This window comes from Anomaloglossus baeobatrachus, chromosome 8 (assembly GCF_048569485.1).
Source record: "Anomaloglossus baeobatrachus isolate aAnoBae1 chromosome 8, aAnoBae1.hap1, whole genome shotgun sequence".
Taxonomy (NCBI): Eukaryota; Metazoa; Chordata; class Amphibia; order Anura; family Aromobatidae; genus Anomaloglossus; species Anomaloglossus baeobatrachus.
The window spans coordinates 60,265,696-60,279,557 of record NC_134360.1 but is presented as its reverse complement, the minus strand read 5'-3'; the positions used below and the strand labels follow the sequence as shown (position 1 = coordinate 60,279,557).

Sequence of the window (13,862 nt, the reverse complement as noted above, 5' to 3'; positions counted from 1 at the left end):
AGGGGTTGATGGGGGGTGCATTTGTGACGCCCTGGACTAGCCAGGTAGTCACATACATACCAACACACACACCCGCCCTAGGCAGTTACCACAGTCAATCAAAAATCCTTGTTGCCTCCCTCCAGAGTCTGATCTCCACACCAGGTGGGGCGGAGCCAGGCAGTTGGCCCCACCCACCGAGGAGTTCACAGGCCTGGAGGCGGGAAAAATGTGAGTTTAGTCTTGGAGGTGAAAGCGAGAGGAGTGAACACTTGAGGTGTCTGGGTTGGAGCCCAGACACTGACAGCAAGGTTGGCAGACGGTGGTGGCCGTCTGCAGGAGTTGGTGGAACTCCGCAGAGCTGTAAGGACCGGGGTCGGGCGTCGGCCCGCCGGTACCGGACCGGGGAACAGAGTGAAGGTAAGCACACAGGCAGGGCGATCGGACCCCGACCAGGCTTGGAGCCGCCGTTAATAGTCAAATCCGAATGTGACAGGAACCCCAGGGGTTTCCCAACTACTAAGTCCCGATTGAAGGCAACCGTCCACCCAGAGAGGATATACAGCCACCGCCACAGGCTAGAGATCCGAGGGCCAGCGCCTGCGAGCAAAACGGGCTCCTACGGCACCTATACGCCGGGGAGCGGACTACCGGTGGGCAACCACAGGAGTCAAGAACATTCTCAAAGGTGCAGGGAAAGACAGCCACCATCAGCCGTCCGGGGAGAGCACAACAACAACACTGCAGCCGGCTGCAGGACCCGTCCATCCGGCCGTTTTGGTTTACCTACGACTCTGTCAGTGATTGTCTGAGTGAGTACACCAGTGCCGTGCTGCACCGTGCCGCGCAGTCCCTGCACCCCAGCCATCCAGCCTCCCCGTTACACCATCGGGCCCCGGGATCACCAACCCCTGCCCACGGAGGGGACAACATCTCAGCTGCACCATACCATCTCTCCCGGGATCCCCGTTACCAGCAGCGATGGTGCCATTATCACCACGACCCGTGGGTGGCGTCACGAACAATCTCCCTAAACATACCATCCCCATTTCACTCACGGGTGAGGAGCGCTGCTTGAGTCCCCGGGTCCGGTCCACCGCTCGAGCCACCGAGCAGCAGCAGCAGAAGGTCCGGACCCGAGCGTGGCGAGCGCGTCCCCTCCGCCTGCGACAACTTGGCGTCACGAACAGGATTGAGCCGATCTACTTACCAGTAGAAGTGCACCTTGCAGTCTCCGCCGGCGGCGTCCGGCCGAAAAATTGAAAGCGCCGCCATCTTTGGCGCGAAGATTTCCCGCTCGAGCGTCTTCCCCGAGCAGGGAAGGCGCGAAATTGAAGCCCCGCCCCCAACAAGCGGAAGTGCTAGAAAGAACCAAGGGGGGACTGGAAAAAGATGTCTGCGCCCGATGGAGCCATTGGAGGCACGGCGGTCGCAGCCGCAGCAGCGCCCATAGATAAAAACGGGATAGCCCGTGCTCCGGCCGCAAGAGTGGGAGAGGCCGCGGGTCCAGCGGTCGCCCAGGTAATGCCGTTCTCCCTGCCCTATGTGCCTGGTGCTACCTGGCTGCCGCAGTACAATGGGAAGCCTGATGCTTTGCAGGTGTTCCGGAAAAAGATTAGACCGGTCCTCGATTTATATCCCTTGACTGACAGGCAACGGGCAGCGGTAGTGCTAGGGCAGCTAACCGGCGCGGCTGAGCAGGAGACGGAGACCTGGACCGACGCGGATCGGGCCTCGGTGACAACCATTTTTGAGAAACTCCAAATCGCTTTTGAGACCCGCACGGAAGCGGAATTGCGGATGCAGTTCTATCAGTGTCGACAGCAGCCTGCGGATAATATAAGAGACTATGCCCTGCGCCTGTAAACAGCCCTCCGTACGCTGAAGCGGGTGGACACTATTAACAATGCGGACAGTAATAAGATGCTAGTGGAACAATTCCTGCAAGGGCTGGGGTCTGCGGAAGACCGCAAGCAACTACGGCTATGGGCCCTAGAACACCCCAATCTGGACTTTGCAGTGCTGAAGGAGCGGGCCATCAAGGCCCTGCAGGCCCCAATGCCAGACGCTCCTGTGGCGGCCCCATGGCCGGCTGAAACCGCTCCCATTACGATGGCACCTCCTCTCCTGGCTCTACCGGCCCCTGCAGCGCCTGTCGGGATGATGGAGGAGCTAGCTGCCCAGGTCCGCCGCATGGATGGAGACCTAGCCAAGATCCTCGCCGCACTCCAGCTTCCGATGAGAGTCAAGCCCCCATGGAGGATCCAGCTCGCCGACAGCCCAGAGGACGTCCCCTGGATGCAGCGGAGAAGGACCAATGACTCACGGTATGGGCCTCCTATTTGTTACAGGTGCAGCAAGCCTGGCCACTACTCTAGGCGGTGCCCGTTAAACGAGTAACCCCTGGGGCCAAGGGCCAATCCTCAGGAGTAGACAACAACGGCCCCCTCAATTGGCGAGACCGGTACATCGGAGCTCGCCCCATCATCGCCCTGGCAGTGGATGGCGTCCCGCTCATGGCCCTCTTGGACACAGGATCACAGGTAACCACTATCCCATATACACTGTACCAGCAGTATTGGGGTACTGACGAACTTGCCCCCTCTGATGATAGCCTGACCCTTGTCGCAGCCAATGGACTCCTGCTAACCCAGGTGGGATACAAGCAAGTGACCCTGACTGTGGGACGTGAGGAGTTAAAGAATCAAGGGATGATTGTGGTAATGAACGAACCCAGTGATCATACCCCGAAAGTAATCTTAGGGACCAATGTGATGGAGCATTGTATGAGTGAGGTGCTGAATCTGTTGCAGCAGTTGGCCGCCACAGCAGGAGGAGGCCGACAGAGGGCTGTGCAGCGTGAGATCCGGGCCCTTCTGTATCGGCAGCAAGTGAACTCAACTGGTGGAGAGATTGGTGGAGTGAGGGTGATGGATGACGCCCCCTTGGTAGTGCCACCCCGAAGTGAGTTGATGATTTGGTGCAGGGCAGCAGTAGGCCCCCAGGGGCGCGACTAACCGGCGATGGTGGAGCCCACGCCTTCCGAACACTGGCCCACGGTGATGGCGGCCAGAGGGGTGGTTGACATCAAAAAGGGGAGAGTGCCTGTGAGAGTGCTGAATTGTGGGGAGGAAGAAGTTAGGCTCCCCCGTTACGCTACCCTTGCCAAGTTGCTCACCCTAGACCCTCACACCATCCACGAAGCCGTCCCTCCTACCTCAGCATTCCCTGCCAGTAACCATACACCCCCTGAACAGTTAAAGGAGTGGTGCCAGGAATTACATGTAGGCACTGACGCCACACCCACGCATCACAAAGAGGGGGTATACAGGGTGGTGCAAGAGTATGAACAGGTTTTCAGCAAGCACCCATTAGATTTCGGGAGGATTAAGGGGGTTCAACACCATATACCTACAGGTGTACATCCACCCATTAAAGAAAGATATAGGCCAATCCTGCCAGCACATTATCAATGTGCCAAAGACATGTTGAGGAACATGAAGGAGGCAGGGGACATTCGGGATAGTTGTAGTCCCTGGGCAGCCCCACTGGTGCTGGTAAAGAAGGACGGCACCATGCGAATGTGTGTGGATTACCGGAAGATCAACCAGATCACGCATAAAGATGCCTCTCCCCCGTATCGAAGAGTCGCTAGCTGCGCTGAGAACTGCTAACTTCTCTACCCTTGACCTTACCAGCGGGTACTGGCAGGTAGCAGTCGCACCAGAGGACCGTGAGAAGACTGCATTCGCAACTCCTATGGGACTCTGTGAGTTTAACAGTATGCCGTTCGGGCTGTGCAATGCCCCCGGAACCTTCCAATGGCTCATGGAGTGTTGCCTGGGACATCTCAATTTCGAAACGGTCCTACTGTACCTGGACAATGTGATTGTATACTCCCAGACGTACGAGGCCCACCTGGAACATCTGGCTGAAGTGTTTGCGTCCCTAGCCAAGTATGGGATGAAACTGAAGCCCTCCAAGTGCCACCTGTTGAAGCCCAGGGTGCAGTACCTTGGACACATGGTGAGCGCGGAGGGTGTCGTCCCAGACCCCGAGAAGATCACTGCTATCCAAGACTGGCCGAGACCAACCACAGTGAGGGAGGTGATACAGTTCCTGGGCCTGGTGGGCTACTACCGTCGCTTCATCAAGGGGTACACGAAGATCGCCGCGCCCATGCAAGACCTTCTTGAGGGGCAGACTAGGGGTGGCAGGTCCCCTGGATCTCCGTTCGTGTGGGAGAAGAAGCATGAGGAGTCCTTTCACCAGCTGAAGACGGCCTTGACGGGAGAGGAAATCCTGACGTATCCTGATTACAGCCTCCCGTTCGTCCTCTACACCGACGCCAGCAATGTGGGCTTGGGAGCGGTCCTGTCCCAGGTCCAGGACGGGCGAGAAAAGGTGATCGCCTATGCCAGCAGAAAACTCCGGCCCACGGAAAGGAATCCCGAAAATTACAGCTCCTTCAAGCTTGAGCTCCTGGCCCTGGTGTGGGTAATCACCGAGAGGTTCCGACATTATCTCGCAGCGGCAAAATTCACAGCCTACACGGACAATAATCCGTTAACTCACCTGGACACAGCCAAACTGGGCACCCTGGAACAGCGGTGGGTGGCCAGGCTATCTAATTAGGACTTCACTATCAAATACAGAGCCGGCCGCAAGAACACCAACGTGGATGCGTTGTCTCGGATGCCCCACCTGCCGGATGGGGGTCAGAAGACGATGACCTCGAAGAAATTGAGTTGCCCACATTCCATCGGCCACCGGTCAAAAAATTCCATGTCAAACAACAACAGGCGAACCTGGACCTGCTACCCAGCCAGGGGTGGCGAGAAGCCCAAGACCAAGTGCCTGCTGTCCAGTTGGTCAAGACCATGATTGAGCAAGGCTCCTCCGGAATGGATCCGGAAGCGCCTCCTGAGGCCCAGCGGCTGTGGAAGGAACGAGCCCGCCTGTACCTGCACGAGGGAAAGCTGTATCGAGGGCTGATCAACCCGAAGACTCATGAAAAGGTTCGTCAGCTGGTGGTCCCTCAGGCCAGTGTGCCCAAAGTTCTCCGGGCATATCATGATGGCGCTGGGCATTTCGGCTGGAAGAAGCTGGAGATGTTGTTGAGGGAGCGGTTCTATTGGAGTGGGATGCGAGAATCTGTGGAGGCTTGGTGCCGAGAGTGCGGCCCCTGTGCGCTGAGAAGAAAGGATGAAATCAGCCAAAGAGCCCCTCTACAGCCGATCATCACCCACCAACCGCTGGAGTTGGTTGCCTTGGACCACGTCAAGCTTACACCCAGCCGGAATGGGTATACCTATGCCTTGACCATTGTGGACCACTACTCCAGGTTCATGGTGGTTGTTCCAATCAAGGATTTGACTGGCCATACCGCAGCCAGGGCATTCCAGGCCTACTTCTGTCGACCGCACGGATACCCGGAGAGGGTGCTCACGGACCAGGGTTACGCCTTTGAAGCGGAGATGTTTTAAGAGTTCTGCCAATTGTACGGTTGTAAAAAGATCAGGACCACGCCATACCATGCCCAAACTAAGGGGATGTGCGAAAAGATGAACCATCTGGTCCTAGACCTCCTCAAAGTGATACCGTTGGAAGAACGGAACCTGTGGCCAGACAAGCTGCCCGACCTGGTCGACATGTACAACAACATCCCCAGTAGTTCTACCAAATGCACCCCGGCATATCTGATGAGAGCCCGACCGGGCCGGCTGCCGGTGGACCTTGAAATGGGCTTGGAAGCTCCTGAGGCCCTTCCTTCGACTGCTGGCTGGGATACTCGGTGGCAAATCCCATACCGACAAGTCCAGGAGTATATGGAGAAGAATCTCGGTCAGAGCCGAGAGAAACAAGCTCAACGCTTCAATAAGCAAGCGTCAGCCGTCCCCTTTGGGCCGGCAGATGTCGTGCTGAAACAGAAGAGAAGGACCCATAAGCTGGATGACCAGTGGGAAAGGACCCCGTATGTCATACAGACCACTGAGTGGGAGAACGAGAAGGCTTATGTGATCAGTCGCGACCAGGGAAAGACCGCCACTACGGTTTCCCGGGACCATCTGAAAAAGTGTCCTCACCCCTTGAGAGTGACAAACGAAGTTCCGGTTCCTACGCCGGAGAAGAGGAGAAGAAGGTGATCCACACAGTGATGGGTGATTTTCCAGCAGACTGGCTTATGCAAAACGGTGCGGTGATTGTTCCAGTGATAATGTTCCCACAACACATGGAAGAAATGGAGACGGAAACGCCTGCCAGTGAACCGCTCGAACAAGCGCCCAGGGATGCACCTATACCCCCTCCCCTTGGATCTCCACTTGCTATACCTGCCATAAGGGAAGAGGAACTGACTGTTTCCTCTGTCCCCTTGCCCTCCAATGATGACATTGGGCCCAGAAGGTCCACATGCCCCAACCTAGGTCGACCCCCACTTAGGTACAGGAAGACTACCATTTAGGTGTACTGCTCATGAACATGGCCGAGAACTTGCAGGCCTCCCACAAACTAGTGGGTTGGTAAATAGTTTGGTGGGCGGGTTTCCTTCCGTGCCGCCTCCGGAGAGGCAGATTGGAGGAAGGGCCCGCAGCAGAGGAGGCTGGGGCCCGGCCACCACCAGGACCGGTGGCCATCCTACGGGGGTCAGGGGTCCCCCTGGACGTGGGGTCCCCTGGAGTGACAGCCGGGTGCGAGACACCGTACCCGTTCCCGCTCGGGTAACCTGGACCAGGACTGGGGTAAAGGGGCGCTGCCCGTTTCTTAGGTGCAGCATCAAGGATCAGGTTATTTGGGTGGGAGAGCGGATGACCGTGAACCCGTCCATTTAATAAAAATGTTTAATAAAAATGTTTGAAACGTCAAAAGTAATGCACCTCCCGTAAGGGAAGACTTGAAAATATGCGTATGTTGAAGTTTTAATATGTTATTTATCTTTTTACAGTTTGAAAAATAAAACCGGTGATGGACGGGCAGCCCGCGGACGGTCTGCATTTTACCAAGGGGGAGTGTGACGCCCTGGACTAGCCAGGTAGTCACATACATACCAACACACACAACCCCACCCTAGGCAGTTACAACAGTCAATCAAAAATCCTTGTTGCCTCCCTCCAGAGTCTGATGTCCACACCAGGTGGGCGGAGCCAGGCGGTTGGCCCCACCCACCGAAGAGTTCACAGGCCTGGAGGCAGGAAAAGTGTGAGTTTAGTCTTGGAGGTGAAAGCGAGAGGAGTGAACACTTGAGGTGTCTGGGTTGGAGCCCAGACACTGACAGCAAGGTTGGCAGACAGTGGTGGCCGTCTACAGGAGTTGGTGGAACTCCACAGAGCCGTAAGGACCGGGGTCGGGCGTCAGCCCGCCGGTACCGGACCGGGGAACGGAGTGAAGCTAAGCACACAGGCAGGGCCATCGGACCCCAGGCTTGGAGCCGCCGTCAATAGTCAAATCAGAATGTGACCGGAACCCCAGGGGTTTCCCAAATACTAAGTCCCGATTGAAGGCAACCGTCCACCCAGAGAGGATATACAGCCACTGCCACAGGCTAGAGATCCAAGGGCCAGCGCCTGCGGGCAAAACGGGCTCCTACGGCACCTATACGCCGGGGAGCGGACTACCGGTGGGCAACCACAGGAGTCAAGAACATTCTCAAAGGTGCAGGGAAAGACAGCCACCATCAGCCGTCCGGGGAGAGCACAACAACAACACTGTAGCCGACTGCGGGACCCGTCCATCCGGCCGTTTTGGTTTACCTACGACTCTGTCAGTGATTGTCTAAGTGAGTACACCAGTGCCGTCCGGCACCGTGCCGCGCAGTCCCTGCACCCCAGCCATCCAGCCTCCCCGTTACACCATCGGGCCCCGGGATCACCAACCCCTGCCCACGGAGGGGACAACATCTCAGCTGCACCCTACCATCTCTCCTGGGATCCCCGTTACCAGCAGCGGTGGTGCCATTATCACAACGACCCGTGGGTGGCGTCACGAACAATCTCCCTAAACATACCATCCCCATTTCACTCACGGGTGAGGAGCGCTGCTCAATTCCCCGGGTCCGGTCCACCGCTTGAGCCACCGAGCAGCAGCAGCAGAAGCCCCGGACCCGAGCGTGGCGAGCGCGTCCCCTCCGCCCGCGACACATTGTGTGTGTGTGTGTATGTGTGTGTAGGGGGTGATGGGGGGTGTATTGTGTGTGTGTAGAGGGTGATGGGGGTGCATTGTGTGTGTGTAGGGGTAATGGGGCGTGCATTGTATTTTGTGTGTGTGTGTGTGTGTGTAGGGGGTGATGGGGGGGTGCATTGTAGTGTGTCTGTGTGTGTGTGTGCGTGTTTGGGGGGGTGCATTGTATTGTGCGCGTGGGGAGATGGTAATGGGGGGTGCATGGTATTTGTGTGTGTGTGTATTTAGTGGATGATGGGGGGATGTATTGTATTGTGTGTGTGTGTGTGTGTGTGTGTGTGTGTGTGTGTGGAGAGGGGCGCGGAGTCATTAATCGAGCTATAATTACATTTAATTCTCTTAAAATTTTCGTTTCATTCACCTTTTCAGTTCTAATATTTTACAACCTGAACGACCATGGCTTGCCCCCCCCCTAGTTTTGATCCTGGGTACGCCCATGGTACATACTATATAGCAGTGATGGCGAACCTATGGCACGCGTGCCACCAGGGGCATGCAGAGGCCATTCTGCTGGCACGCGTGCTGTCGTCTGATCCTGCAGCTTTGATCTGCTAGTGCAGTCGCGCTGGCAACTGTGTTGGAGTGGAGGAGACATTTCTCCTCGCTCTGACACTCCTCCTCCCCCAGGTTGCAGGTGTGTTGCCTAGGAAACGGAGGAGCATCAGTGAGCGGCGCCGGCGTAATGACGTCTTCTGGCCGCGTGGGAACTGAGGACCCAGTGGCGCGCAGCGGGGGAGCGTGTGCAGGAAGGTGAGTTGTGTGTTGCTTTTTTTTTTTTTATAACTCGTGTGCGGCTGTGCCAAGGTGGGGATGGGGGGGGCGCCAGCGCCAGCATGGGGTGGGGGAACGCACATGCCAGCGTGGTGTGGGAGAGGGGGAATGCACATGCCAGCGTGGGGTGGGGGAAGGGGAACGCACATGCCAGCGTGGGGTAAGGGTGGGGGGGGGGGAACGCACATGCCAGCGTGGGGTGGGGGAACGCACATAACAGCATGGGGTGGGGGAGGGGGAACGCATATGCCAGCATGGGGTGGGGGAACACGCATGCCAGCATGGGGGGGTGACATGCATGCCATGATTGGGAACAATGCATGCCAGGATGGGGAAAACATACATGGCAGGATGGAAGAAACATACATGCCAGGATGGAGAAACATGCATGCCAGGATGGAGGAAACATGCATGCTAGGATGGAGGAAACATACATGCCAGGATGGGGGAAGCATGCATGCCAGGATGGAGGAAACATACATGCCAGGATGGGGGAAGCATGCATGCCAGGATGGAGGAAACATGCATGCCAGGATGGGGGAAACATACATGCCAGGATGGGGGAAGCATGCATGCCAGGATGGAGGAAACATACATGCCAGGATGGGGGAAGCATGCATGCCAGGATGGAGGAAACATGGATGCCAGGATGGGGGAAACATACATGCCAGGATGGAGGAAACATGCATGCCAGGATGGGGGAAACATACATGCCAGGATGGAGGAAACATGCATGCCAGGATGGAGGAAACATACATGCCAGGATGGAGGAAACATGCATGCCAGGATGGAGGAAACATACATGCCAGGATGGAGGAAACATGCATGCCAGGATGGGGGAAACATACATGCCAGGATGGAGGAAACATGCATGCCAGGATGGGGGAAACATACATGCCAGGATGGAGGAAACATGCATGCCAGGATGGGGGAAACATACATGCCAGGATGGAGGAAACATGCATGCCAGGATGGAGGAAACATACATGCCAGGATGGAGGAAACATGCATGCCAGGATGGAGGAAACATACATGCCAGGATGGAGGAAACATGCATGCCAGGATGGAGGAAACATACATGCCAGGATGGAGGAAACATGCATGCCAGGATGGGGGAAACATACATGCCAGGATGGAGGAAACATGCATGCCAGGATGGAGGAAACATACATGCCAGGATGGAGGAAACATACATGCCAGGATGGAGGAAGCATGCATGGCAGGATGTGGAAACATGCATGCCAGGATGGAGGAAACATACATGCCAGAATGGAGGAAACATGCATGCCAGGATGGAGGAAACATGCATGCCAGGATGGGGAAACATGCATGCCAGGATGGAGGAAACATGCATACCAGGATGGAGGAAGCATGCATGGCAGGATGTGGAAACATGCATGCCAGGATGGAGGAAACATGCATGCCAGGATGGGGGAAACATACATGCCAGGATGGGGGAAACATGCATGCCAGGATGGAGGAAACATATGCCAGGATGGGGGAAACATGCATGCCAGGATGGAGGAAACATGCATGCCAGGATGGAGGAAACATGCATGCCAGGATGGGGAAACATGCATGCCAGGATGGGGGAAACATGCATGGCAGGATGGAGGAAACATGCATGCCAGGATGGGGAAACATGCATGCCAGGATGGAGGAAACATATGCCAGGATGGGGGAAACATGCATGCCAGGATGGAGGAAACATGCATGCCAGGATGGGGGAAACATGCATGGCAGGATGGGGGAAACATGCATGCCAGGATGGGGAAAACATGCCACGATAGGGTACATTTACCAGGAAGGGGTACATGCTAGGAAGGGGGACATTTACCTGGATAGGGGTGCATTTACCTGGATGGGGGTAAATTAACCAGGATTGGGAACATTTACCAGGATGGAGGACATTTACCAGGAATGGGGTACATGGCGGGATGGGGGAACATTGACAAGGATGGGCAATATGTCAGGATGGGGTACATTTACCAGCATGGGAGAACATGCCAGAATGGGGTACATTTACCAGGATGGAGGACATTTACCAGGATGAGGTATATTTACCAGGATGGGGCCATGATGTGGACAAATATACCAGAATGTAGGAAATATATATCAGGATGGGGACATGTTTACCAGGAAGTGGCCAGGAAGGGGGACATAACTACATAATAAAGGGGAGGGGAGAAACTCGTACATCTTTATGGGATTTCAAGATGTTCAGACTTTGAAATGTAGATGTGGATTACAGGGTGACCTCTGATTGCATTCCAGGCTAAAATCTCTGTCTAATATGCTGCAATTTTTCCAGAAAGATCAACTGCTGTGTCTGGAAAGGGCAGGGGCTCAGCTTCCATGTGTGGTAAGCATGAGCGTGATGCCCCCTGCTGAGGAGAAGACGGCAAAGGTAAGATTAAAATCAATTATTTACATAATAGGATTGGTTGGCACTTCGGAAAAAAATTGGGTTTAGGGCTACAGTTTGGGCACTCGGCCTGTAAAAGGTTCGCCATGACTGCTATATAGCATGTCTATCAATTTGCATTTGTGGATACAGTATTGTACTCTCTTTCGGCTAATCAGTACAGCACATTGCTTGTATTGTACCTCCCGTACACCAACAATTCTATTGTAAGCTAAACTGCAGTTTAATTTGCTTTTATGGGGGGGCGTGGCCTGGCAATGGAGGAGTGAGGACGCTAAAAAACCTTGCTCCCGCGCCTGAACTGCCCCTGAGCCCTATTAATCATACCCACCCAGCATTATAGACGTAAATGCCGGCTAAAAAGAAGGGGACCGGCGGGGGGACGCTGACAGACTCTCCTGTGCCTCCCTCAGAAAGCATTGCAAGGTTCCTAAGGAGCTCAGCGGGACAGGGCCTGACGCAGACTGACCCCTTCATGGCGGCCGCTGAAGTGTCTGGGGGTTCTTCCATGCCCCATCACTGTCAGATGGAACGTGCCCAGGGAACCTCCTGGAGAGATGGGAGCCCCCACAAGCCGAACGGAACACAGCGAGCAGAGGAAGGAGCAGACGGGGGACTGCTGCATCAGGGTGCCCCCTCCTTACCTGGCATGGCGGCGGTCGCTCGTGGAAAGCATGCTCCCCACAGCAGCAGAGAGACGGAGGACATCGCAGACACGGCAGCTACTGAACCAGGAATGCAGGCAGAGGGTAAGAAGTGTCAGACATCCCCACAGCCGCAGCAGAGATTATCGGTAACAGCAGCGCCTGTAGCCCTCTCAGAAAATAGGCGGGAATTTCAACACCTCAGCCCCACTGATAACACACTCTCATATGCTGCTGTGTGTGCGCTCCCTAACAACCTGAACGCTGCTGGTCAACATGAGGCTGCAGACACTGTGACTCTTATGCCTGCTCCTGATAACTCCTCATTGTCCCTGAATAATCAGCTCCTCGGGCAGTCAGAGATAAGATCCCCCTCAGTACATATGTCAGTGTCAACATCAAAAAGCAGTGCACTGACAGTGGAGACTCCTTCCTCCCCAGAAAAAGGCTTGACCCCTGCTGTATTTAGATCTTCACCATCTGTCTCAGGGGATGGGGATATACAGGAGGGAACGCAAGAGGACTGTGTGTGGGATGACCTTAAAGCCAGAATAAGGACCATCCCCACTAGAGAGGAAATGGAAAACTACATCTCCAGACTAGAAGCCTCTTACAGAGCAGAATCGGCCTCAATCAGGGGGGAGGTGCAACAACTGTCAGAACGGGTGACGGCGTCTGAATCCTGCACTACATCTATCTCAATGCAACTGAAGGCACAGGCAACAGCATTATTTACACAAGCCCAACAGATAGAACATTTAACAGATCTGCTTGATGAGTTGGAAAACAGAGGAAGGCGAAATAACATTAGGGTAAGGGGCATCCCAGAAACCCTCGCCCCCCAAGATATAGATGAGTCACTGCGGCATCTTTTTAATTCTATATTGGGCCTTCCACGGGACTCCCGTTTGGAATTAGACAGGGCACACAGATCTCTGGGCCCTAAACCAGTTGAAGGTTCTAGTCCACGGGACATAATATGCAAAGTTCATAAATACAAGATAAAAGATGAAATCCTGAGAAAGGCACGGCAGAAAGATCCCATTTTATTCAAGAACACGCCGATTCATTTGCTGCAGGACCTATCTCGGCACACATTACAAAAGCGCAGGGTTCTAAGGCCTTTATTAGATGCCCTGAGACAGAGAAACATCCTCTACTCATGGGGTTTCCCCTTTAAATTGCAAGTCCGACATGGCGGTTCCTCACATGCGATACAGTCTCCAAGGGATATCCCGGATTTCTGTGTGGCCCTTGGGATACCCGTGGTGCATATCAATGCTTCAGAATGGCCATACGTCCACGGAGTTCCAGGAGTGGAGGCACAGGCTCCTCGGTCGCAGCGGGTCCGTAAGAGAGATCGGGGCCCGCGGCGGCGGAGTGGAGTAAAGACTGGAGCACCATCACCAAGTGGAGACTGAGAGTCCCTGGACTGCCTCAAATGGGATCCACTGAAATGTGGGGAGAGAATGATGGTTTTGCCATTTAGGGCACTTTGGTCTGTGCAGGCGTTGTCACCATTATTTCTAATGATGGGATTGATAATTTTGACTCCATATATATATAGAGTTTATGGTGTTTTAGGATTGATGGGTTGGGTACATTAAAGTTCACATATATAATTGAGTTGGGCCGGGGGCCGGTCCGGCGGGGAGCATGCCTCCCTTGAAAGTTCACGTTCCCTTGGGGCTCTACACGCTGCAGGCAGGTGTAGAACACATTGGCCCCCAATTGTTCATGGTTAACCTTTGCTCACTCTAAGAGTAAAATTTCATAGACAAGTTATTTGTATAACTAGTCCTTTGTTTGGTATTGTGATTCCTCGAATCTTCTACATCTTCCCTTTTTCTCTTGTATTCCTGAAGTAA

General features: G+C 54.7%; 1 protein-coding gene across 1 annotated transcript in view; it reads right to left on the bottom strand.

Annotated features, from left to right (window-relative positions):
• LOC142249813 (galactosylgalactosylxylosylprotein 3-beta-glucuronosyltransferase 1-like) overlaps positions 1-12,570 on the bottom strand; it is a 187,232-nt gene extending 174,662 nt beyond the window's left edge. The window contains exon 1 of the mRNA XM_075321712.1: positions 11,995-12,570. Within this exon, the coding sequence (XP_075177827.1) occupies positions 11,995-12,058 (64 nt within the window). The 5' untranslated portion in view covers positions 12,059-12,570. The remainder of the gene's footprint in view (positions 1-11,994) is intronic.
• Positions 12,571-13,862: the final 1,292 nt, after the last annotated feature.